Below are 27,133 nucleotides of genomic sequence, written 5' to 3'. Positions count from 1 at the left end.
TCTTTCTTCACACTAGATTATAAGCTACTTCATGCCATTTTCACTCGCGTATCCCTGAGGTGTCTAATGTGGTATTATGCGGGTTCTCAATAAATTTGGATGAAAGAATGAAGACTGAGCAACTATTTCAATGGAATTAAAAAATCCCTGCTCACTTAACATGCCAGCTTTTTTTTCATTAGCTTTCCAGGTTGACCGTTCTCAACATAGATATACAAGACTTCCTCAGAAGTCAGCATTACTCTTACTGAACTCTTACTAAATACAAACAAAGGATTGTAGACACTTGGTGAGAGGTAAAATAGTAAAATGTATGTTCTGCTCCCACAAGGGACTCTCGATCTACTTGCAAGAGATGACCTAGATTGGAAAAGTAATGTGTATGATTTTCCTAAAGAGACAAATGTAGCCTTGATCTCTGGCCTCTGCCGTGCATGGTCCTGGTCCTTACTCCGAGGTACGCACTCACCGAGTCCAGAAGCTGAAGCAAAGCCATGCTGTACCCCGGAGCGCACAGTAGGGCTGCTGTTCTTAGTGGGCTCCTCTAGTACTTTCCACTCGTCTGCCCCAGCCTGTCAAAAAGCGGAGTCCCCAGCGCTGGGGCCACTCCAAGAGGCTTCCAGCTTCCTACTTTCATCTCCACCTTCAACTCTGTTTCTGTTCACTGCAATTTCCCCTCCTCCCACACACACAGTCCTTGGGCCCCTGAAACAATTCTTTGATTCTTCCTGCCAGAGTCCAGAACCTTCTCTTAGTTTTCGCTGGGATTGCTTCAGTTATTGGATTCCAAAAATGTTTACTCTTTGTAGGGTAGTTGCAGATGGAGTATCTACCACACAGACTTCCCATTGCCCAAGTTGACCCTCTTTCATGATCTCTTGTGTTATTTTGCTAAAATTCCCGTCTCTCTCCACCTAAGTCTCACTGACAAATGCCCCGATACCTCAACTAACCTTGGTACAGCCTGAGGCTTAGGAATAGAGGGAGTCGGGACTAAAGAAACACACATTGTAGCAAAAAGGAACCTCCTAAACATATATGGTCCACAAAAGTCTGTGTACCCTTTTATTCAGTAGAGCCCACGGACCCATGTATGATATTCTAAAGCAACTGGAGCAGCTGGGGGCTGTGAGTAGCCCCTGAAAAGGCTTCCCAGGAGAGCTGCTGAATTTCCTTCAGCTGCTTAAAGAGAAGTATTGTTTGTCAAAACTGAAAGATACTTATTTTTGCTTGGAGCAACAGGGATAGAGTAGATAATATAGGGTCATTTGAGGAGCAAGACGTAGTGATGGCACAGAAAGACATTTAAATTCTCAAAACTGCTTTTTATTTTTTGGTATACTTTACAGATAGATGTTAGGAAATAGCATGACCTCAAAATACCTCTTCGTAGTCTCACAAGAAGCCCTTGGTCGCTACATTGTCTTTCGCTCCAGCATGTCACAGATAATGACAAAGCCACTGTTGTTAATTTCTATCACACATTTTTTATGGAAAATTCTACCAGATTTGATAAAGAAAAGGAAAGAAAACAATGCATATGCCAGACTTATACTTGTTCCCCAGGTTTTGTTTGTTTTTGCTTTATTTTTTTGTTTGAACTAAGTATGGGGTTTAGAATTTGTCTCTTGTGAGTAAAGTGTGCATTCTCCTGGTCCACTCCACAACTCCCACATAAAACTAATAGCCTCATGTTTCTGCTTTTGAGGCAGCAGGTTGTAGCGGTAAGAGGGAGATGCAGTGTTTGAATGGACCACAGGGTTAATATGAGCCATCGTTCTGTTCCTATTAGAATGCGACCCCTTCATGACAGGGCTCGTGCCCTGTTCACCTCTGTATTCCTACACCTGGCGCACTGCCTGTCACGTGCCAGATACTCAGTAATATTTGTTGAATGAGTTAAAAGTACAATCCAAGGAGAAACATATTAGTAAGAGGATTATAACAAGATTGTAGAAATAATTCCATTTCCTTCTGTACTACTAAAACCAAATCTGAGATGCAACATTCTGTTCCAGGAGCCCAATTCCAGAGCAATATTGACAAACTAGAATCAGTTCAAAGCAGGTCATCCTTATGGAGAGGGGTGTAGACGTTGGAGGTGTAGGGAAATTTACCCTGGAAGAGAGAAGACTGATGGTAGATAGGAAAACCGTTCCCTGGTATTTGAGGGACAGTCATGTAGAAGAGGAGCCTCGCTTATTTATTCCATGTTGTTTATCAGGAGAGAACCTATATCATAAGGAGGGGCTTTTCAGCTTTGGGGCTTTGGTGTCTGTATTTGTCTTATGGTAGAATTGGATGCCTTGTGACTTTGGTTATTGGGTATACCAAATAACCAATTTGAATATTGTTAGATAGAAACTTGTGATGGGTAAGAGTTTAGATTAATTGTGAGCTCACTTTTAATTTTTCTGTTAATTAGAGATTCTTATTTCCTTGAAATACATACTAGAGCAATTGTTAAGCTTACTATATATTAATATATGTATGTGTGCTTTATTTTTTTTAGAATGGCTATACTCCTCTACATATTGCTGCCAAGAAGAATCAAATGCAGATAGCTTCCACACTCCTAAACTATGGAGCAGAGACTAACATCATGACAAAGCAAGGAGTGACTCCACTCCATTTGGCCTCGCAGGAGGGGCACACGGATATGGTCACCTTGCTTCTGGAAAAGGGAGCCAATATCCATATGTCAACCAAGGTATCCTGTTCTTACCTCTTGTTTCTGTCAAGAGTCTTTTGGATGAATGTCAACAGAAACCAACCAAAGATAACTTGGAACAAAAAAAGGGAGATGCATTAAAAGGAAACAGGGATATGTTACAGAGCCCAAGGACAGGACTAGAAGACCATGGGGGAGCAAGGGAGACTGTCTCACAGACTCTGCCTGAATGCCTACATCTTGGCATCTTGACTTTTCTCCCCAAGCCAGCTTCATTCATCTCTCCCTGTAGATCTGCCTTTTCTGCTTCTCTGTTGTGTGAAGAGGCTACCCTGTGGCTCCCAAGAGCTAGCATCACTGTAATTCAAGCAACCAGACCAGATTGCCCTAGTGTCTTCTGGTCCTAATTCCAAATTTCAGAGAGAGAGAGAATGGTTCGATTTGGGGTGTGGCTCAAACAACTGCCTCTGAGCCAACAGGCCCACATCCCCCACCCAAGTCATTCTCCAGCCCTGCTGAGCACCAGGGGTGCCTCTGAGTGGGGGGCAGGAAACTCAGTAAAACAGAGATTTTTCGAGCTAATTTCAGCCTAGCTTGGATGGTTGCGGGGATGGTGGTCAGAATATCAGTGTTTTAATAAAGCACCTCAGTCACGTCAGCCTTTCTCCATGGATTGGCCTTTGTGTGACCTCCATATTAATTATAACAGAATGACAGTCAAGGATATAAGGGGAAAAGATAGTATTCAAATATAAAAATATTTAGATTTTTACAAGTACATATCTTTCTATCTACCAATTTATCCATCCATATATATCTGTAGATCTACTTATCTTTCTATCTTATATATACTCTACTATAAGTAGCTGCTGAGAAACTCAAAATTGGAAGCTATATTTATAAATTAGTTTGTCATTTGGATCTCTTGACGCTTTTTGTAACATGTGTGGAGTTCGTGAAAATTAAGTTTCTTAGGATTTTCTACAAATATGCAAATACTATGCTTTCTACGTCTCACTGTTGAGTTAATAGTGCTTTCGATATGTAAATTATAAATTGGTCTTAATAACATTTGTAAATAGATTGTGTAGCATGCATCCTTTAGGAAGAGATATGAGACAGGCAGATTGTCTTGAATGCCTCCAGAGTCCTGTTTCTTTACCATGCAGAATGTTCCAGTGTGTCCCTTATGCATGTCTCTGGCCTTTATCAAAAGTCCTCACAGATCCTTTGTTGAAGTGTGTTGAGAGCTAATTGTAGAGTTAGTCTTCCGAAAGATATTTGGATTGTAACAAGAATGAACATAATAACGCCTTACGATGAAATTCAGGGTATCAGCCAGACACTCGCTGAAGTCTGAGGCATGGACCTCCTTGTGGTTATTGAAGTCCTGACATTCAGGTGGTCATTTATCCTATTGGGGATATTCTGGCCATGAAATAAAGAGTATTTTATTTAATATTAGCATATGAAGGGAGCATGTATTTACTGTCTGTTAGAAAGAAATAAATCTTCATTTGAAAATAAACAAGAGAAATCCATAAACAGATTCAGCAAAATTTTATGTAGAATTAAAATTCAAGACAGTTCATGAAACTGATCTTACAGCGCTTCTGATGGGGTTATTTTTAATTTATAAAAATGATAGATAGGCCGGGCGCGGTGGCTCACGCCTGTAATCCTAGCACTCTTGGAGGCTGAGGCGGGCGGATTGTTTGAGCTCAGGAGTTCGAGACCAGCCTGAGCAAGAGCAAGACCCCGTCTCTACTAAAAATAGAAAGAAATTAATGGGACAACTAAAAATATATAGAAAAAATTAGCCGGGCATGGTGGCACATGCCTGCAGTCCCAGCTACTTGGGAGGCTGAGGCAGAAGGATTGCTTGAGCGCAGGAGTTTGAAGTTGCTGTGAGCTAGGCTGATGCCACGGCACTCACTCTAGCCAGGGCAACAAAAGCGAGACTCTGTCTCAAAAAAAAAAAAAAAAAAAAAAAAAAAAAAAAAAAAATGATAGATACATATTTGGAATCCGTTCACTATGTCCTCCGTTAATGGTATTCTTCTAAATACATTACTTTCTTTGAGAGAGTTTTAGCAGTCAGTCAGCAAATATTTAATGAGTATATTTGAGTTGCACACTCAGTAGTGAAGAAAAATACTCAATTTTGAATCACAAAGTAATTATATTATCTTTATAACAATGATTTCAGTATTATCTTTGAGAGGTGTCCTAAAGACAAAGGCATGATGTATTTGTCCCCGAAGTAAAACTTTGAGAAATGTGTTCAGGTATATCTGAATAATAATACACTATATAAATATATGTATAAAAAATATAACTTTGCCTTTCAGTTGGTATTATATTTAATAAAATAATGCAACTGTAAAAATATCTCAAATAAGAAGCCAAACTGATAAATTTTCCTATTGCTTTTGAAAAGAACATATATTCTTTTTCTATTTAAAGCAACTGAAATCTATAATTTCATACTTTCCAAATGATTATTTCTCAGTAAGAACTATAATATAGAAATGATATTACATTCCTTATCCAATCACCATAAAATAAAACCGTTTGTTGAGTCTACCAGTGTATCTTAGGAAATAAATTACTTTTTTGGAAAAGAACTCCTTCAACATCTTCTATTTTCTTGATTTATTAAAAAGGTTTACATAATTTGATTTAGATATGCAAGTTTATACAATAGTAAACTATAGAGATTTTCATACTGGTTGTTAGTTTGTAGTCTTACATTGTAGAAAATCCATTCTGCAAATAGAGTAGAAAAGGACACATGCATTTGAAATGCCATTGAAAATGTCTTTGAAATTTGATGATCACTTCATTTAATGATTATTTCAATGACATGTTTTAAACAGGCCAATTGTGTCTATAAAGAAGAAATATGTTTATGTTTGCTATTTTAATGTGGAGAAATTAAAGATGAGTAAGAATCATTTGTTTTGTCCCAGTACGCAGATTTTTTATACATTGGGATTAAATAATATTTGTTTAGAAGTGATGAAATTGTAATGCAGAGGATGTGTCTAGTATCTTACCCTGTTGTATGAAACTCAAAGCCGACCTCACACACAGCCTTAAGTATTAAAAAGCCCCAGGCCCTCAAATAAAAGGCCCCTTCTCAAGTTGTAGAATGCTTTTCTCTCTGTAGCTTTCAGTTATATATTTTTTTAAGGTCAATGCATTGTTTGATTTCTGGAAGTAACACCATGGCTGGAGATCGCGAATGTGAGAGAACAGGGCTTAGCTCTCTCAGCCTACGTGCTAACGCAGGACAGCAAGCTGCAAAGCGATGGAACAGGGCTGGGATGGGATTACTGTTTAAAAAATTTAGCATTTACTGGGAATGACCGAGAAAGCATACTCTCTTTGGGTGCTAGAGAAAACTGTTCTGAACTCATTTCCTGTAACTCTGTACATTTTTTTTACATTGAAGTGATATTTTTATTGATAAAATATAGATTATTGTTATGGATATAAAGTAGAAGTAATAGTTGGTTAATCAATTATTTAAGTAAATAAATAGATTCAGTAGGAGGCCCAGATGGGTTTGAAAAGAATGTTGTTTGGAAGGTTATTACCTGAGTTATTTTAAAGTCTAACATCATAGTAGAAGTACCTAATATAGAAAATAGAAAATGTAATTTGCTGAGAGTGTCGATTAACTTGGAAAGTGTGTCTTGGATGAGAAGTCGTTACCTTAGAGAGTTTATGTTAGATATCAAAAGATGCAGTTTCTACGGAGAGGCTCTGAGTTTTCCAGGATTTTTTCAAGACATGATATTATAGATGAAGCAATGCATTTTCTTCTTCAAATGTGCCCCTTTGGTTCCGTTCTTCCCATAGAGTGGACTCACGTCCTTGCACCTTGCAGCCCAGGAAGACAAAGTGAACGTTGCAGAGATTCTCACCAAGCATGGAGCTGACAAAGATGCTCACACAAAGGTAAAGCAGTAGCCCCACTTCGGGTCACCCCGTGTCCAGGTCGTCCCTCCTCGAAAGTCCATTCTGAAGTATAAACTATAGTCCCACCTGCTCACACGTCGATAGTGGCTCCCCATTTTCCGTGGGAATCAAGTCTGAATGGGTGGTATGGTGTCAGGACCATCATGTGAAGACTCCAGTTTCACAGGCTGGGGTCTGCCCTCTCCCTTGTCGCTTTGGTTGGTCCAGATGACTTGCTGCTTTCTTCCTGCACTTGTTCATCTCCACACTCTTGGTCTGAAAGTGGGTCTTCCTCTTTATGCCATTAAATTCTTACCCATTCTTTAAGCCACTATAGCTATGTCTTTCCTGTATCTCTTCCTGATCCCATCAGAGTCAATCTCTTTTTGCTGTTTTCAGATCATATTATTTGTGCCTTTCTTAGTTCCTTGTCAGATTATGTTACATATGCGTCTATTCTCTCTTGCTGGTATTAAATTCCCTGTGGCCAGGAGTATATATGTATAATTTGCTAAATAATGCTTTTACAGTCAGGATGAATTTCTACCCACCCTACAGTAACTGCAACTACCTAATCATTCTACCCTAGTGTAGGAAAATTTCTGCCTTATTAATTTGTAATTTTTTATTATTATTTACAGCTTGGTTACACTCCTTTAATTGTGGCTTGTCACTATGGAAATGTGAAAATGGTCAACTTTCTTCTGAAGCAGGGAGCAAATGTTAACGCAAAAACCAAGGTAAAATACTCATGGTCATTTTCATTTTGTATAAGCAAAAAGGTCCAGTCATCTGGACACTTCACTACCTTACCAGAGCTACAAGTGTATTATTTTTTCTTTTTAGTTCTTCCTAAGTGATTTTGAAGAGGCGACGTAGTTTTGTAATTGTTTGTTCTAATAACCTTTGACAGCCATGTAGCTTAGCTCATGTAGGTTAGCTTCAGAACTACTTCTATCATAAAGTAAAAGTAGCTGACGTCAATTTCACAATTTACTTCAGGATGCAATACAGGCCTGCTAGAACCTCTTGATGTTCTGGCAGATCCTATACATTGTTTCAGAGCCTTGGTCCCCACCCCCGAGCCCCTCATCACCTGTTGAGGAAATGCACAGGCAGCCTAGACTGTGCCTTCCATTTTGAATGAACTCTGCCACATTGAGAACATCGTGTGGCCATGCTCAGTGAGGCAATAACATGGAAGGCCTGTGCGGGAAGTTCTCAGGAATATTGCAGAGCTGATCTGATCCCAACGGTTTTTCCCAGTAACATCTGAAGTATCCTATTCAGCAAAGCAAGGTCGGAACATCGCACAGTACTTTGGTACACTCAAATTGGTTCAAGGGGAAGAGAAACGAGTAATATGACTGTGGCTGTTACACATAATGTAACTTGCAGCTCCGGGTTCTGCGGTTCAAAGATATATGTATTTGCATGTTTTTCTTAAGTTCATATATCAGAATTTCTAATTGCAGCTCTCTGAGTTGGCTCAAGTATTAATAAATTAGTGTGGGTACATTCAGGAGTTTGCAAAGATTCAAGATGTACTAATTAAAAATATATCGAAGTTTTGCGACTCAGTCTCGCTTTTTATATTCTCTTGGAAGCAGAAACAAAATCATTTCTATACATAAACGTATTTACATGCTAATATAAAATAAAATTATTTTTTAAATTATAAATAATACTGTTAACATTAGAGATTCAAATTTATAATCTTACTCTAGCAGGAGGAGCTGTTGCCTAGTTTCTGACCAATTATTGAGTTCTTATAAAATTGTGCTTTGACATTTATTTAAAAGCACTAATATAATTCTCAGACATTAGCTCCTAACACCATTTTTGCTAAGCCAGCTCACATGTAAGCACTCCAGGAAAGATATTCTTGTTGGAATCTGGGTGTTATCTTGAAATGCACAAATGCAAGAGGCAATGAGATGACAGTAGACCTTAAAAATGTTTTATCTACTTTTTTGTTTAGTGTTTTATTGTTGAAATGATTATAATATTTAGAAGCCAAACACTATATTGTCTAGGGAACATCAGTGACCTCCCCAGAGTTTTATGCCGATCAAATGAACTTTTGATTGAGAGAAAAATCTCATTTTAACATTTCAGTTTTATTTATTTTTTAAATGAATTGTGTGGCTTTCACTGTTACATTTAGCTCCACGTATCTTCAGAGGAGCAGATACATACATACCTCAAAAGACAGTCTTCCAATAAACCCTTCAGAATTTTTTCATATGAAATAACATCTCTAGAGATTACGTTTTCTTTCTCACATCTTATGTGTAACCATAGTTACTAAAAATTGTTTCATTGCCTTGAAAACGTAAACATATGTATTAACTTTACTCCTCAAACATTCATGACTTAGCATAAAAGATTTGGAAAAGTGAACTTATTTTATGGAACTATTAGTTGCTTAAAATTAGAATGAAACCCTGTCACAACAGCTTGAGGCAAACCAGACGTGGTTAATTATATGTTTAACTTGTAAAGAGGGTTTAGAGCTATAGCATAGAAAAGGAAATTTTCTTTATAAAACATACTGCAAAGATTATAGACCTCTTCAATGAAAGGGGAGAAAAAAAACAACCAAAAATGTTTGCTAAAATTTTTAAAGCTAAAAAAGAAAACATTTTCACAGACGACTGATTGGATCCTTCACCTAACGTGAAATCTTGGCTTTTCCATTTTCAAATGAGAAAATTAGGGTTTAAAGAAGTTTAGGGATTTGCGAATAGTTGGTAGAAGAACTGGGTCTAGACCTTCTAGCCAGATAGGCCTGTGACGGTGAATTAAGATTCAATGAAATGTCCATGTTAAAGCTTTTGAGAAATATTCTCCCTCACCAGAGATTTCAGGTAAAGGTTAGGTTAAATCAGGCCTGGGGGACATGTTTCTGACCACAGTGTGATCTATGGAGGACAAGATTGTTGCTTGGGCATTGTTAATTTATATCCATTTATAGAAAATTTATATTTGTTTATATCATTAATATATGTTAATATATTATTATATTATATAATTTTGTTAATTTATATGCTAAGTTATGTAGCACATAGCATGTGGCTAGGAAATACTTGTGGAATGAATTAGCTGGACTGACACAGAAGAGATGAAGTAGAGTCGGTTGGCAGGACGTTATAAACACAATGGAAAGGAAGAATTTGTAGGAAAAGAAACGTCACTTACTCTATGTTCCTCAAATGTCCATGGATTATCTGATGTGAGAGCGGAGTCCCCGCAATAGCTGTAGGTTTCTCAGAGTCCCTGGGATTGGTTTGTATTTCCAGGTTTCCGGGGTCATTCCACTGCTGGGGTGTACAGCAGACGTGAGGCTCCTGACGTGGCAGAGCTGGGAATTTGCCAGACTTATGGACACCCAGACAGATAGACACTCACACACACTGGTATATTACTATGAACAGAAAGTCCACAGTGAATGTATAGAAAGAATCACGTGGTACCCACAGGTCTAGACAGACATGCCCTGTAGACAAGTTAAGCAAATGTGCATCTTGGGCAGGAGGCAGCAGTGACATTGGACAAGGGGCTATTATACATACATACTCTTAAAAGCTTAGGGCATGAGTGGGCCACTCAGACTTAGAGCCCAGGACAATGGGGTCTGAAATATATAAATAAAATTTTATCAAGAGTGGGGCCAGTAAATTTTTAAAAAATAGTTCTGATAGCCACTGGCTGTCATGGTCTTCTACATAGGAACTAAATCTGGAATGGTTCTAGAGAAATTGCTTAACTCTGTTATTTTCAGTTTCATCATGTCTGAAACGGGGAGAAAAATATTCATTTATTCAATCATTTGTTCATTGCCCATTGAGTCAACCATTAGTTATGAAACACCTACTAGGTACCGAGTACCTGCATTTTCAGAATTGTGATGAAGAGACCATAAGTCTAAGGTCCAGTGTCTGGTACAAAACGAATGCGTAACGCATGGTTGTTATTACTGTTTTGTTGTACTTCCAAGGGTTCAAGTGCAATTTTTAAAATTAATGTCACTCTGCGACCAACCTGTATCACACCTACCACCCACTCCAGTCCTGAGCAAGACCGGCCTCGTGCCACCCTCACCGGCAATTCCTCACAAGTCATGGCCTACAGAGCTTTCATCTGCATGGAAGTGTAGAACAGATGTTCAAAATCTAGTTTTTAAAGATATTTTCTTTATTGAGGCTGGGCCACTGGGCTGCCAATGAAGTCGTCTGCTTTCTTAAGTGTACGTGTGTGCCTGTCTTTGACCAAAGCCGTTCTCTGAAAGCAATGTAAGGCGTGGTTTACTTGCATTGATTTCGAGTCCCTAAAGCTAAGTCAAAGGTTAATTATTGGGAAAGTTATGATGAACAAGCAGTGGATCGTGTGACCTTCTGAAGCCTTTGGTTAAAAACAATTTGATCCTTCTTTGTTTCTTAGGGAAGAAATCATGGTGACAATGCCTTTTCTCATTTTAAATCTCCTTGCAGCATACCCATTTTTTAAAATGCTAATTGGTTAAAATATAATAATAGCACTTGGAGCCTGTTAATCTTGTCGTTTCATAAACTGGTCTCTTCCCTGTGTTGAGCAGACCATAAGGTGTGCGGGAGTGTTTGCTGCTGCGAAACCGGTTGCTGTAATCTTGGGCTCCAAATAAACAAAGCATTTGGGATGGTTTTGTTGTAAATAAGACTAAGAAATTCAAAGTGAAGGCCAATCTGACTTTCCTCTCCCTCTGCCCGCGGCCACTGTCGTCCACAGAACGGCTACACGCCTCTGCACCAGGCCGCGCAGCAGGGCCACACACACGTGATCAATGTCCTGCTCCAGCACGGGGCCAAGCCCAACGCCACCACCGCGGTAAGGCACGACACGGCTGTCCCCACCACGCTTCCTTCTTCCTCCTCTCTTGCCCTGGTGGCCTCTTGTCTGAGCTGAGTTCAGATACATCGTCCTTCAATAAGCCCCTGGACTCTGGAAAGCCCCAGGTTTTGGGAAAGCCTTTCCAGAAGTCAGTGTGACTTCAGTGCTTGCCCCGGGAGGGAGAGCAGCCGGCCTGACTCGGCTGGCTCGCTCTCTCTCTGCTGGGGGATTGCTGGGGTGTGCTCTGCTTCCAGCTTGCTCTCAGATGTGAGCACAAATCCTCCGCTACCTCCCTGCCTGCTCACTGGCAAGCAGCTTTCTTGAAGGCTGCTGCTGCGTTAGACAAAGCTCCCTGGGCTGTGGAACCATTGAAATGTAAACTAAGCTGTGCAGTTAAACAAACCCGGTCCCCCCAGTGGCCTGGGCTGGGTGCAGCCTGCCTTGCTTGCTGGTGCTGTTTTGCTGCATAGTGAACTTCTGCACAGCTGTAGCTAAATCTGTTACTGTATTCCCCATGGCAACATCTTACCTGACCTCTGATGAGGAATAAGTGTGCCTGGTGCTTGCAAATGGTTTTTGGAGGCATCAAGAGGTACTTTCCTACGCATAAGACAGTGTTTGTGGAAGATGTTTGACAACCTTAGGGTTAAAGCGTCAAGTGCTTCTTATTAAAAAGAGCAGGCAGATGCAAGCTTGTTATGTTACCATGGTGACCTGGGCCATAGTCTAAAGAAGTTACAAAGACAGATTTAGACGTAATGGTAAAAACTAGTGATTTTCCTAGCGGTGCCTTGTTTTGGAAGGAAACGCTGGCTCATGCAGAGCAGCGGGTGATCTCATTGGCTCACATCGCAGTCCTCCCGCTCACTCCTCACTCTCTGTCTTTCACTCTGTCTCCAGAATGGCAACACCGCCTTGGCCATCGCGAAGCGTCTGGGCTACATCTCCGTGGTCGACACTCTGAAGGTTGTAACGGAGGAGGTCACCACCACCACCACGGTGAGTACCGGGGACCGATTCGCTTCTGCCCTGCTCCCTCGGTTTTCAAGCCACATACACGCACAGTCCTTTTCACTCACAAATTGTTTGGAGCTTTTAGTGTTGAACTTCTTTTGTTGAAGGTATTGTAGGGAATACTTAGAAGTGCGCAGAAGTAAATGAATGGACACAAGGAATGCAGGGGTTTTCGCTTCTTTTACTCAACATAACCCATATAAAATGTGTGAATCCAGTTTTATAATATTTAGTTCCTTTTTCTGTGACTAGCTTCTTTTTCTCTGGCTCCTCTGCCCTTTTCCTTGAGTATATATTTAAATTTTTAATTTTTTTCTCTTTTGAATACAACTGCTGGTTCTTTAGGAGAGAACAGTGATTAAGATTAGGACTGTCTTTGCTGCAGAAACTCTGGAAGAGAAAAGACGTTGATAATAGTGAATCCTATGCTCCCGTATCCTTCAGTGGGAGCAAAAGTTTAAAGAAAGCCTCCCAACAGGGGGGCTTCTAGTTGAAAGTGGAAATGCTATTATATTTGCATTTATTCATTTATGAACTTTTTATTTGAAGTACAAACTCTAAGAATAATGGCTCTTTAATTTATCTTTGTAAAGTAGAACAAGAATAAAACATTTGCTGTTCTTCAGAGACGAATAAAGAATTCTGAATGAGGTTCTAGTAAATGCCCCCAGCTAGGAATGATGCTTATAGAGTTTAGGAACACTTGGTTCTTTTGATAGATGCAAGGAAAAAGAAAGGAATTTGTTCTTTAGGCTGACAGTAAGTCTCCGTTGACATATATCGAAGTGATGGAATACAGTTGGTTTAACGTGCAATTTTAAATAGAGGGGAGTATGATTTATTAATGAGCTGCAAGACACAGGCTGAATTTAGATGGGAGAGAATAGTACTGCTTGTTTCCTGAAGCAGAATTGTAAAACCTTTGGCCAGGATTCCACAACATTTTTAAAGATTTAAAGTACAGCTTTAATAAATTATATAGGAGAATGGTCTTTTCGCTGCCCAGCACCATACTTGTGGGTCACTGTATGGTTGAATCTTAATGTTTTTTTTTTTTTTATGATACAGTATCTTTCTTATACCTAGAAAATCTTCCTGTTAAGGACCTACACCTGTATGCCATTTCAATTGGCATCTTTAAAACAATGTGTACGTCACAACAAATGAAACTTTTAGTGGCAAGATTGGCCATGCACATCTGTTCTTAGAAGTCACGTTTTCTCTCAACTTTTATCACCTTTTCTATGCTCTGGGAGTCCTGTATGTGCATTTTTACCAAGTGACCACTAGATGGCAAGCTTGCACCTCTTGCTTATCTGGGACCTGCTTCCATTTATTTCATTAACTAATTCATTCCTTCATTATTCATCAGATATAAAATATGCGCTGAGTTCTGTGCTGAATGCTAAAGAGTCATCAGTGGCTAAACCCTTATTCCCTCCCCATAAGCAACTTTATTGTAGTGGGAGTGGAGAATGAGACTCAGGCTTTGTAAGAAAATAACTTTGTCTTTTGCATCAACAAAACTATGGAACTTAATGTGTCCAGTTTCAAAGAGATCTCAGGTTTATAAATATTATTCAGAGGGAATGACTTTAAACATAAAGATCTATATTTAAAAAGAGGAGCAATCTGCTTTCTCTAATTTGTCTCTAAATACTCTAACTGCTGTCTCTAAATAAGCTCCCAGATACTTAGTCAGAAATCAGACGTAAGGTCATCTCCCCACCACATCTAGCCCTAGGTGGGATGAGAACTCCGTTTAGAACCCTCTGTGAGCTTTTTGTTCTTCCCTGGTATCTACTAATCTGCTATTCTCCACACTGTCCAGCTGAGCATTGCTCCAACAAAAGTCACTGCACTTAGAATTCAAGTTTCTAGGTGAAAAGTCAATAAAAAATACAAAGTGTAAGAGCATTTTTGCTTTTAGTCGAGGCATTAAGAACCCGTTGTCCACATTAACTGCAGACGTACTCCTTTTGTCTACACAGGTAGTTTTGGTGGCTACATATTTTAATGCTGATTTCCCTTTACTGTCTCCTCTGCTTTGAATTGTGAGTTTGTTTTGTGAAATGGAATTTGGGGGGCAAGACTGAAAATATGAATTTATTCTTGTCTGTTATGGGGGTCTTCTTACATTACGCTTCCTTTCTTTGGGAAGAGATTTTCAATCATTCTTTTTCCGCATAATTTCTTTTCCGCATAATGTATTATTAATTTTGCTAAAAACAATAATTAATATTTAGGAATAAAAATATGCCAGGCATGGAGGGCAGATCTAGGATTCAAATTTGAGTTGTTGGATTCCAAAGCCCATGTTCTTAACCACTCTGACATAACTGACCTTGATTTTGCTGAAAGTGGCTTAACAGGAATTTTGTGAAAGAACCCTTTTCACCTAATTTCCAACAACAACAAAAAAAAACCATTTAAAGAGTGACCTTTATTGATTTTAGTGGAAGCATCGTATTCAATATTATTTTCTAAAGTCTACAAATTCACTGCAAATAATTTGGAACTACTAACTGGTGGTAGCAAATAGCACAAGAGACAACATAGTAATTGTATAAAATTAATAAAATTAAATGTAATGTTATTACCATTTAAATGTTAACAGAATTACAGCTACACCAACAGACATTAATTTCACATCAATTGGATTCATATGATATGCCATTTGGGCAGCTATGTGATTTCTTTTTGATCAAAGAAAGTTTTCTTTGCTAGTCCTCCCTTCGAGTTCTTTACCCCAAAGTATGAATAACATCATTGTGTAAAGAGACAGCAGTTTGTAAAGGAAAAGTCACTGCTGTAGAAATTTCTGAGACATTTTGGAATCATGGTTTGTTTCCTTAACCTTTGCTTTTCTAACTTCTAAGACGCAGCAGGGGCCATGAGACAGTTTAGCATTCTCAGGGGGTTAGATCGCTACACGTTTGCCAGAGCAGACATCAGCCTGGCGGGGACACATTTCCAACAGCAGCGGCCAACAAGCCCCATCTACTAATGCAGCTTGCAAGGACTGTGGGCTATGACTCACCCCTGCACTTATTGATCAGCTGTCATCAGTTGTTTTTATTATTTGCATAATTTTAAAGTGACCACATCTTATATTGTATATATAATCATTGATTTGTAGACTATAACTTACTGAATAAATTATTAAAATAAAAATGATAATTATTATTTAAACATTGGGAATATTTAAATGAACAGTTAAGAAAATGTAAATATTCTAAGTCCTAAATCTTATCGGGTGTCATGAGTCAGTTAAAATGGGAATCAGGGGAGGGGGATGAAGAGGAGTTGTTTAATGGGTACAAAAATACCGTTAGGTAGAAGGAATAAGCTCCTGTATTTGGGAGCACAATGGGACGGCTATGGTCAAAAATTTATTGTATATTTCAAAGTAACTAGAGGAGTGGATTTGGCATGTTTCCAGCACAAAGAAATGATAGTTGTTTGAGGTGATGAATATCCCAGTTATCCTAATTTGATCATTACACACCGTATGCTTGTATCAAAATATCACAGATACCCCATAGATATGTACAATTATTGTGTATCCATAAAAATTAAAAATAAAACAAATTTAAAAATGAAAATCATAAAAATGACAATGCAATAAATACTTGGAAAGTCATTTGATACCTTTGGAGATGGAGCCAAGATCTTTTCTGTGAATACAGGTCCATTGATTAGAAGCTAAATTGTCATTTTCGCACAAAGAACATCAATACATCCTATACTGTTTGTGTGTATATATCCTAAAACGTCTATATCTGTATAGTATTTATATATCCTGTGTATTATCTTAAAGAGACATTATACTGAGTGTAGAACCTTTTTAAACTTTCGACTTTTTTTTTTTCAGTCCGTTATAATTGTCTCAACCACGTCTAATTATGTGTTAGTTTTGGTGACTCACCTTTGTTGAGACTTTCCAAAGCATTTACCTTAATTTTTATAGGAAAAAAACAGTATTTACATAATATTTGATTTAATTATCTAAGTTATATTGACATGTATGATTGGTATAAACAGATTTAGAAATAAAAACAATGTTAGCCTGAAACTCCAGTGATGGCAGCCATGGGCATGAGCTTTAAAGCCTGGTGTGCTGTCGCTGATCACTCATGGTGCTGCGGGGTGTGGTGAACGTGTAGTATAGAGGAAATTGGTGACCAGGAGGATTGACTAAGCAGAGGCTGGCTAAGTGAGGGACAGTTAAGTATACTTTTTCTTTTGTAGAGAACAAACCAGATATTACCCACCATCTATTAAATTTGTACACAGTATACTACTCATTTTACGTTTTCAAGCAGTTTCTAATCTTGACCATAGCATCTTAGATTCTATAGCAGAAGGAGATGCCCATGCCCATTTAATTGTAGCCTTGATTTTTATGTATTATTCAAATCCAGTTGCATAAAACCATATTTATGTTTTAATAATCAAGTTTTCAAATGATACTTTGTTTAAAAGGGAAAAAATATGTATTCGTTTCTTATTGCATTACTCATAAGTAGGAAAACTTATTTACCATCCATTCAACAAATATTTACTGATGGTTTTCCAAGGGGCAAACACACATCATATATAAATGAATACTGTATTTACTACATTGTATATAGAGGCCACTTTTACTATCTATACAGCAAAATATCCGTGACTGATATAATTACTAAGTGTTACTTTTTCTGTTGCAACATGTTTGCTAGTAATGACTCGATAGCATTCAGAGACCAAACTAAAGCATTAGTTATTTCCACTCTCACAAGTACAAAGAAAATACAGTCCCACTATCAGCATCTGAAAATAGAAACTTAGCCTACCAGGCAACATAACTTATTCATTTGGAAAGTATCTCCATCAATTATTTTCAAACAGAAGCATCCTCTTATGTTTACTGTGAAGGGCAAATACTCTAAAATATTTCTGCAAAAAATGGACTTCCTGGTGTAGTCTAATATGGTAGACATCATTTCACATTTTTGAATCATTTTCTTTACCCCTTAGATCCTTACAAAATAAGTTTCAAAAAAAGTTTAATAGGCTATTGTAGTAGGGTGGTCTCCATCTTATATTTTAAATGCAAATCACTTTTCCACAATTTATATACTTTCCCTAATACAGGAAAACGAATTTCAAATTGAGCTACACAATAGACCCGCCTAAGGAACTTTTAAAAAAGAATCTGGGCTTATTTTGGCTGGGCCCCATCCCCAAGGATTTTGATTTAATTGGCCCGTGATGAGACCTAAGCAACAATGTTTTAAAAATTCCTGTAATAATTCTAATATACTGGAATTTGGCCAGGCACGGTGACTCATGCCTGTAGCATTCTGGGAGGCTCAGGCGGGAGGATCGCTTGAGGTCAGGAGTTTGAGGTTGCTGTGAGCTAGGCTGACGCCACGGCACTCTAGTCTGGGCAACAGAGCGAGACTCTGTCTCAAAAAATAATAATAATTCTAATATACTGGAATTATATACTAGCTAGAATTGAATACCACTGATATAGAACACAGGTTATAATTTATCTGTGTTAAATTTATAAATTAAAATTTATAGTATTAAAATAATAATGATATGGTATGTTGTAATAATCTTTTTGAGTTCATTCCTTCAGCAAATATCTATCAACCACCAATATTCTCCAGATCTTTGGATGTTTGCTTTTGTATTTCCTGCAGCATTTAGTTTGCTTTCAGTGAGTGAGACACTACACAATTATTTAAACATCACTAGAAATATGCTGAGAGGCTGAATTTACTACTCCAGTCTCCGATTGTGCCTTCATGAGAATAGTGGGAGACTTTCTTTGCGTTCTCTATTTCTTCCTGTTTTGTTTTTTTTTAACCGAAACTTCACCCAAAAGAAAATCTATGTAGTCATGTGGATTTTTTTTTTTTTCATTTCAAAATGTTACGGGGTACAAATGTTTTTGTTTACATGAGTCGCTTTCCTAATGCTTGAGTCAGGGCTATAATTAAATGTCTTTTGCATAATTTTACGTCATCAGTTTTTCAATATGTATTTGGGAAGCTCTCACTATGTTTCATAGAAGATTGTTCTGTGGAACAACCTTCCTCTTCAGTGACTCACGCACACTCTCACATGGGCGGCAGATGAGCAGACACGGCACACGTCGCTGCGTGTGACGTGGCGTGCGCGGGACTCCAGGAGTGCATAGCAGCAGATAAACAGTGCTAAACAAAGAAATTCCCTGCGGAGGGTCAGGGAATGTTTCTCCAAGGAAGTCACATCTGATAGGAGCCAAGAAAAGAGAGGAAAGAAGATTTCTGGTAGATGAAAGAATATGTGGAAGAACTCAGAGGCTTGAGAGAACATGACTGGTCCAGAAGATTAAAGCAGCTGCACAGGGTTGTAGCAGGGAGTGAGAGAGGAGGCCTCGCCCCTCGCCCTCCCCTCTGTCTACAGCACCAGGGGTCTCCTGGGCCAGGCCGTTCAGTTTATCTGAAGGCAATGGAGAGGCGCACGGCATACCACCTTACTATTGCTCCCTGCTAACACACAGATATTATACACGTGTACGTTCATAATTACTCAGCTGAATTTAATGAATGGACAAGTTGAATTTCTTTGTAAACATTTTTGAAGTTTTCCATCACTTTTGGAAAGAAAAACAATTGGCAATAGAGTCATTATAGCCATTGGAACCCATCTCTAATACCTCGGTGGCAAAGCTTAAAAAACGAGACAACCTTTGCATTGTACTTTGGTAGCTTGAGTTGAAGAGTTTACTCTTACTTCAAGGGATTAGTTTTTTTTTTTAAGTTTCCATGACGGTGCCAATTGGTGCTCTTCGTACATTTTCAGTATAGAAACTGGAGCTATGAATTGAGACTCAATAGTCTTTAGGTGACATTTAAAGTCATAGCTCATAGCTTTGTGATTTTTATTTATTTGTTTTTGGTACATGTGTCTCTTTCTTTACTTATTTAAATTGGCAAATAAAAATTATACATATTAATATTTATGGAGTACAACATGATGTTTTGATATATGCATATACTATGGAATGGCTGAATCAAGCTAACTAACACATTCATTACCTAAGGTACTTAATTCTTTTTCGTGGTGGGAACACTTAAATCAACTCTCTTAGCCATTTTCAAGTATACGATACGTCCTTATTAACTGTAGTCACCACTTGTACAACAGATCTCTTGAATTTCTTTCCCCCGTCTAACTGAAATTTTGTATCCTTTGATCCACACCTCTGCAACGCTCCTCCCACTCCGTTTCCAACACCTGGTAACCACCATGGTCCTCTCTGCTTCCACGAGTTCACCTGTTTCAGATTCCATCTACAAGTGAGATCATGCAGTATTTGGCTTTCTGTGCCTGGCTTGTGTATCATTTTTTAAATCACTGTGGTATACAGTAGGCACTCAGAATGTTTCTTGAGTACATGAATGACTAAAAAATTCAGAAACCCTCCATTTTAAGATACATTTAATATGAAATTACAACAATGATAATGAATTATGCTAGCTAATGTTTACTGAGTACGAATATGCCAAGTGCTGTTCTTAGAGCTCTTGAGTACATTACATCATTTAATATTCATATCAATTTTATGAAGTACTGTTCTATCTCTTTTTTATAGTTGAGGAAATTGAGATACAGAGAAATTAGGGGACTTTCTAAGGCCTCATAGTTAATAAGTGATAAAGTTAGGAATTGAACCCAGGCAGCTTGACTCCAGATTCTTTTCTCCTAACCTTACACTGTACATCAGGAAGGAAAGAGTGGATTCGACAACTCTGGGGTGCTAGCGTGGAAGGAAAATCAGCAACAAACCAGAGCTGTCGCCCAGTGAAATATTATAAACATGACCGAGTCTCGACTGTCGGTCCTCTGATCCCAGAAGAGATGTGTCACATTTTCTGCCCAAATAGTTCATGTCTTTCCCATTGTTTACAGCGTCTTTTCTGATGGCTTTGCTCTAATAAATGGCATGTGTTCATTGCTTCTTTTTCAAACTTTCCTGGAAACATCACGTAGTTCATTTTAGGGAAGCCCTGAGAACATTAATCTGCTTTATTGATATGTATGACTAATTATTAATGTCATTGCAAAGGAATTTATTTTTAAAATGAGAACTCAAAATAATGAACTGTCTCTCGTACGACTTCACGGCAGTAAATGATCATTTATCTTCAGAAAGAACACATGAGTTTTCGTGAAAGGGAGTAAGCTCCCGAAACATACATGCGGAAAAGATGGAACACTCAGAGCTTGCTGCGACTGATGAGTATGGCCTCCTAGGGTGTGCTGCTTCGCACGTTTTCGTTGGTTTTGTTTTTAACTTGAGCATGAATGACTTTTGTTTTTCCAGACCATCACAGAGAAACATAAGCTAAATGTTCCTGAGACGATGACTGAGGTTCTTGATGTCTCCGATGAAGAGGGTAAGACTTTTATTCCATTTTCTGTGACAATTGTCATGCTCTGGCACAAAGGCAAGTCATCGGTTTTTTCGGGACCACGCTGGTGCTGTGGATGACAACATCTTAACATTTAAAGTCACTTCTTCACCTTTGTTTTGATATATTTATTTTTGCCATGGCAAAAGGGGCTGGAAGGGAGGCTCTGACTAGTGTATTTTCTCCTGGTGTTATCGTTAATAAATGTTCTGTTATATTAACTAACAGGACTGGATGAGGGGAAGGGAATTGGAAAATTGCTACTGATAATACAATTACTATTAAAATGTGTTTCACTTATGTTAAAAAATATTTTTATATTCATATACCTTAAAGTATGCCTCATCAATGAGGACCCTCCATCAATTGAGAAATCTCAATGGAGAAATTTCTGCATTCTGAATGGTTTAAATGTGTGGAATATGTTTTAAATCCGGAGGGAAATACCCCTGGAGTAGGTTGAAAAATAGCACAACAGCAAGTAGTACAAATTCAACATAAGAATGTAATTCTTTATGCCCCTTATAGTTTAGAGTTGATAATAAATGATCCCAGGCAGGGGATCTCAAAGTCCTGAGAAGTTTCTGGAAGGAACTAGGGCCTGCCTGCGATCAATGGGGCATCGTGCTGGAGATCAGGCCACTGGGGTTTTTGACTCCTGACTTCTACTTCAACTATAGTAGTTGACTTTTCTTCATTTTATCTTTTATCTCTTGCTAAAAATCATGAAAGTAGCGTATGAAATATGCAACCAAGTTTCAATAGTGCAGCTTTGGTCCAATGTACTTGATTGAAAAATTATTGCCATAAAGGATGGTACTAGGCCTGATACTAATTGCTTTTATGGAAAAATATTAAAGGTATTTCTTTAGGGTCTTCAAGATAAAATCATAAGATAAAACTTCACATTGAGATGTCCTTATTTGGAACCAATTTGTTAAATCACCTATTGGCAATAGGCATGGAGTAGTCTCAGCTTTTATAAGAATTTATGACAAGAATGGACAGATTCTGGATCAGTGTATTATTATGTGTAAATTAAAAAGTGTTGTGAAAGCCAGCAGTTCCAAGGATTTATTATAATTTTGTGTTCTGTCCTAATACTCACCAACTAATTTTCATCATTCCCATATGCACACCATATTTTGTTTTGTGGGATCATCTTTCTTATCTTTTACTTGTATGTTGAACAGCTTTTAAACAGTCTGGTGACCACTTTATTGATGGGGAAGCACTTAGTGATTCAGGTACCATTAGAGGAAATTGTTGGAGTGAAAGCTTTTCTTTGCTTTTAATTTTTTTTAACTGGACAGCAGCAAATTGCTTAATATTTAAATTTGAGTTCCTAATACTAATCTGTTTCTTTTGAAATACCATGTGTAATATGAGTGGAATTGTATATGTGTGCATTTGAATGTGTGAATTTTATTAACTTAGAAGCTTAAAACCGTGAATTGTTTATACTATTAATCATTGTGCAACTGTTATTGAGAACTATTAACATAATTATATTATCTGATGAACATTATATAAGTATTTTTCCACAACTAGTATCTTTTCTTAGAATATAAATTTAGAGGAAAAGTAATACTTTGATAAGTTGACACTGAACTAGTTTATGTTAATAACTAAGTTAGACTGCTGAAAATGAATGCAGTTCGTATCATCCTCCTTGGTTGATGGTATATTTAAGTGTAGTAAAAAATAAATTAATAGTCATAATATAATTTTTTAAGGTAACTAAGAATAGAAATAAAGTAACCTTTAAAAATCATTTAGGGAAAAAATTCATATAAAACATTCTATCTAGCAAGAAGTTTCCAAAGTACATGTGGTATCACTTTGAGCCACCCTATTACATGAAAATCTAAATTTATAAGTCAGATAAATTAGACAGTGATTATTTAATTTAACAAAGCTGTTTATTTATAAAATAACTGTTAAAGAATTCCATTATCTAATGTACTTAAAGTAATTATTATTGGGTTTAGAGAAATTCCATTTATATTAAACAGCCTCTCAGACTTGGCCTATTGCATAAAATGAGATTAGTTATAACATTCTGTAATTTTATTATTAAAACTGCTATATATTAAAAGTTATTGGTGATAAGAACTCTTGATTTGAGGAATACTGGCAAATGACCAAGAATATCATCTGTGGTAAGAGTCTTCCATTTTTAGAAATAGCCAAAAACTTAATAACATTTTTTTCTCAGAAGGAAATTCAAGTTGAATATTTTTTATGTAAAGAATCTATTTGAGTATCGTTAAGTAACTTTTTCATGCAAAGAATTAGTATAAAGGAAGTCGGCCGGTTGACATTACCAATCCTTTCATATTTTGTGCAGTTAAAATGTCTTCATGCAACCTGCTTTCATCCACGTGGACACAGCGCAGCCACATGTTTGGAAATTATTAGCCAATCCCTGTTTTCCCTATAGCATCTACTATTTTAATAGTAGTAACAGTGTATCAATGCCCCAACAGAGTATTCAAACCCAGTATAGATGTCCTTTCAGGCTAACTTGCTATACACGTATTAAAACAATCAGCAGTATTCACTCGTGAATCCAATTAACAAAGAGTGAATGTGATGTTAATTGCATGGAAAGTTCTCCACTCAAACAAATAAGAGCTTAAGATTTTAATCCAAAATATTATATTGAAACAGACCCTCATCCTATTTCCTCCCTTGACTTGGGCAAGGAAGTAGTCGTACTACTACTTGCTCATGTAGGTAATTTACAGAGAGAAGCAGGTTGGCAGGGGATGGGTGAAGAAGGTGAGTTCTATCTTGGAAATGCTAAACCTGAGATGCTCGTAGGAAATTCAGGAGAAGTCCAGGAGGCTACTGAAATGTGGAAGTCGAGTCATGAGAGAGGTCTGGGATGATACAAATTTGTGTGTAGGCATTAAACAGTGGTACTTGAAGTCCACATGATAGGATGTGAAATCAGAAAATAGGGCAGATGGGCAACGTCAACATCTAGGGGAAGCAGAGGCTGGGAAGAAAGGCTCAAAGAGATATGGGAAGACCAGGAGAACTTTGCATCAGAGAAATTAAGGAGAGTAGTTTTCCAAAGAAGAAATCAACTCTTGGCCACTGATAAATTGCTAAAAATCAGCAAGCATCTGTTTAATAGGTTTGACTGTGAAAGGAGGAGGAGTCAGGGTGTGAGATACAGAAGGTGTAAGAGTTGGGGGAAGACGTTGCTGTCTGTCAAAGATGGCAGATGCAGGGTGCTTCGTGGAAGGGGAGGGGCTCCCGCAGCATCTGTGGTGGACGAGGGGAAGCTGAAGGTGAGGGCCCAGCAGACAAGTGTCTAAGAAGATGAGCAGGACGAGGACCTGGAGGCAGGGACGAGCTAGCTCTAGACAGGCAGAAACTGCCTCCCCTACCAAGGGAGACAAGAATATGATTGTCGTATTTTGGGGGCACATTAAACACGTTTAAAGCTGTGAGCTGAATGGAGAATTTGTAGTGACGGACCAGCTTGGGTAATTTTTTCCCCCCCAAACTGATTTTTTACCTTCTGCTGATTTCTCCTGGCAGTCGCATTCTGTCTCTCACTGCTGATGTGTACTGCCAAGTCGCATGCTTCACACACAAGTGTCTTAGAGAGAAATCGTATATAGCACTGACAAGATTCGTCCCCGGACGGGTGCCTTTCCAGCTAATGCCAGCGTTGGGTTAGGTTCTAGACGCCAATTCCAGCAGTTGGGGGCTTTGCTTCTCTGGGCCATTTCTCTCTGAGACATCATCACGACATCAGGATATATATCCAAGGCCACCAGAGGGGTCCCAAAAACTCTGAAACCTCTCTTTTTTTTAGTAGCACTGAGCCCAGCAGCTGCCGCAACGCCGCCAAAATGCAGACGGAGAGGGAGCGTGCGAGGGGCACCCGCGCTCTCGGACCTCAGAGTCGGCGGTTTTTAAATGGTGCCTCGACTCGCCGTAAGAGTCACAAAAGTTTGATATATTTGATTAAAAATGTACTTTCCAAATGGCTTTCATTCAGTCTTTCCACAAGATTCTGTACACATAGCAGGGCACGGCGAGGCTCACGTAGCTCGTTTGCGTGTTCTACACAGTAAGACACCGGGCCCTGTGCCTTCGGACCTGGAGTCCAGCCGGCTAGACTGTCCTCTCTTACCTTTCTCGCCTTTTCTTGCCTTCACCCTCAGCCCTCCTCTGCCTCCCAAGGTCTAACAAAAGGGAAAGGTAGGTGGGAGGAATAAGAGCACTTAAAATGTGGGCCCTATTTTATCAAGGAGTTTTGAGGAATTTTAAAGACCAAGACATTAAAGCTGACTTTGAGTTGTATTCGGTCCCTGTGAGTCTCTTGGCTGATGAGAGACCGTCGTGAGAACTGGCACGTTCAGAGAAGGAGATGAAATGCAAACACAAGTCGACTCTGGGAGGGACAGGGTGCCCTAACCTGGGTAGTGTCAGGCACTTGGTGCCAGGAAGCAAAGCTCAGCGATGTTGGATTGTCGGAGGTCAGGGTAGGGCAGTAGAGTGGGGGAAAGAGAGAGACAGAGAATTCAAGCAGACTTTTGGTTTTTAAATAATCTTTTCTGGCCTCTTGCTCAAGGGATCCATAATGCATAGCTGGTGTTATGCCTGGATTGTGCAACAGATCGTGCACTCGACCACCCCTTCACGTCCTCACGCAAAGGAATAGACTTAGTCTTCCCGAATGTTAATAGAACGACACTCTCATCTTTTTTCCTGAAAATGATTTTGGCTTATACCCAAAGCGGGACTGCCTGTGTTTTGGTAAATCTATAGTTAGAATTCAACCTAGCATTTTTTTCTCCCATAAATAAACAAAGGAGGGGGTGTCCCAACTTAATATTAAAAGAATTGCAATCAGGTAATTATTTCTTCTTGGTAAGTAATAAAAAAAAATCAACTACTGTTTCTCTAGGTTTTAGTACTTTGCAACTGTCTGCCTGTGTTCTGTGTTCTTCTGGAGTGCGCTGTTTCACTAACGTCAAGGCCATTTTGTTGATGCATTTCGCAATCAAGATCATGTTTCGTAGTTAATATTACATTCAACAAATAACTTTCCATCTTCCTCTGATTGTTTCAAGGTGATGACACAATGACAGGTGATGGGGGAGAATACCTCAGGCCTGAGGACCTCAAAGAACTGGGTGATGACTCGCTACCCAGCAGCCAGTTCCTGGACGGTATGAATTACCTGCGATACAGCTTGGAGGGAGGCCGATCCGACAGGTATCACGCAAAGCTTATCCTTGATGTCAGGCAGAGGCGTCGGCAACACATTGTCATGGTGATAATAAAAAAACAGATGCAATCATTAGGCACTTAATAGGTACCACTCTCAGCAGTTAGCATGTTTTCTTATTCCATTCTCTAACAACTTTTGGAAGTACCCATTTTAAAGAACAGGAAACTGAGGCCTAGGTCAACTAAATAACTTGGTAAAATCAAACATCTAGTAAGATGCAAAACCATGATAAGTAAGAGCACTCTGCCTTCAAGTATGATGTTTTTAATGTTCTGCCACTTTTTTCTCTAGGCAAATTAAGAGGACGGTTTTGCCTTATAGACACTTACTGAATGGTGTCTATAGATACTTCTAATTCTCCCTGCTTTTTTGTCAGTATCGCAATTTCTGTGAATAAAAGTATGTCGTGAGGCAGAATCAAAAAGAAGTGAATTCAGAAGAAAACTGTTCCTGGAACTGACTTTTTTTTTTTTTATAAAAAAGGAATCAGAACAGAACCCCACATGAGCCTGGATATAAAGATCTATGTGAGCGAAATCCAAGGGAGCCCGGCTGCTACCGGCGAGTCTGGGAGGTTTATATAATATTCTGAAATGTATGATTAATGCTGTTTTTTGGTTATTATCACCTAATACAACTGGTGCTTGTTAATTTTTGAGGCAAGCTAAATAAGAACGTTCTCTGGTGCCTCATTGGAAGTGTGATCGCTAATTTAGGTCAAGCATGTGGTCGTCCATGTAGCGTAATGTCTTTTGCTAATCACCAGTCTCGGGTTTATGGTTTTAAAGTTGGCTGCATTGGAAGCTGTTTTATGAATATGCAGCATATTTAGGGTCCAAGAAATAAATATTTTGAGTAATCAATTCTAAGTGGATAATTAGCAAAAAAAAAAATTTTTTT

General features: G+C 38.5%; 1 protein-coding gene across 1 annotated transcript in view; it reads left to right on the top strand.

Annotated features, from left to right (window-relative positions):
* ANK2 (ankyrin 2, neuronal) overlaps positions 1–27,133 on the top strand; it is a 263,985-nt gene that overhangs the window by 173,116 nt on the left and 63,736 nt on the right. Inside the window, exons 17-23 of the mRNA XM_012655073.1 lie at positions 2,513–2,710; positions 6,539–6,637; positions 7,279–7,377; positions 11,405–11,503; positions 12,407–12,505; positions 20,886–20,958; positions 26,073–26,217. Coding sequence (XP_012510527.1) covers positions 2,513–2,710; positions 6,539–6,637; positions 7,279–7,377; positions 11,405–11,503; positions 12,407–12,505; positions 20,886–20,958; positions 26,073–26,217 — 812 coding nt within the window. The remainder of the gene's footprint in view (positions 1–2,512; positions 2,711–6,538; positions 6,638–7,278; positions 7,378–11,404; positions 11,504–12,406; positions 12,506–20,885; positions 20,959–26,072; positions 26,218–27,133) is intronic.

This window comes from Propithecus coquereli, unplaced genomic scaffold (assembly GCF_000956105.1).
Source record: "Propithecus coquereli isolate 6110/MARCELLA unplaced genomic scaffold, Pcoq_1.0 Scaffold46, whole genome shotgun sequence".
NCBI classification, from domain to species: Eukaryota; Metazoa; Chordata; class Mammalia; order Primates; family Indriidae; genus Propithecus; species Propithecus coquereli.
This window is presented reverse-complemented; position numbering and strand designations above follow the sequence as displayed.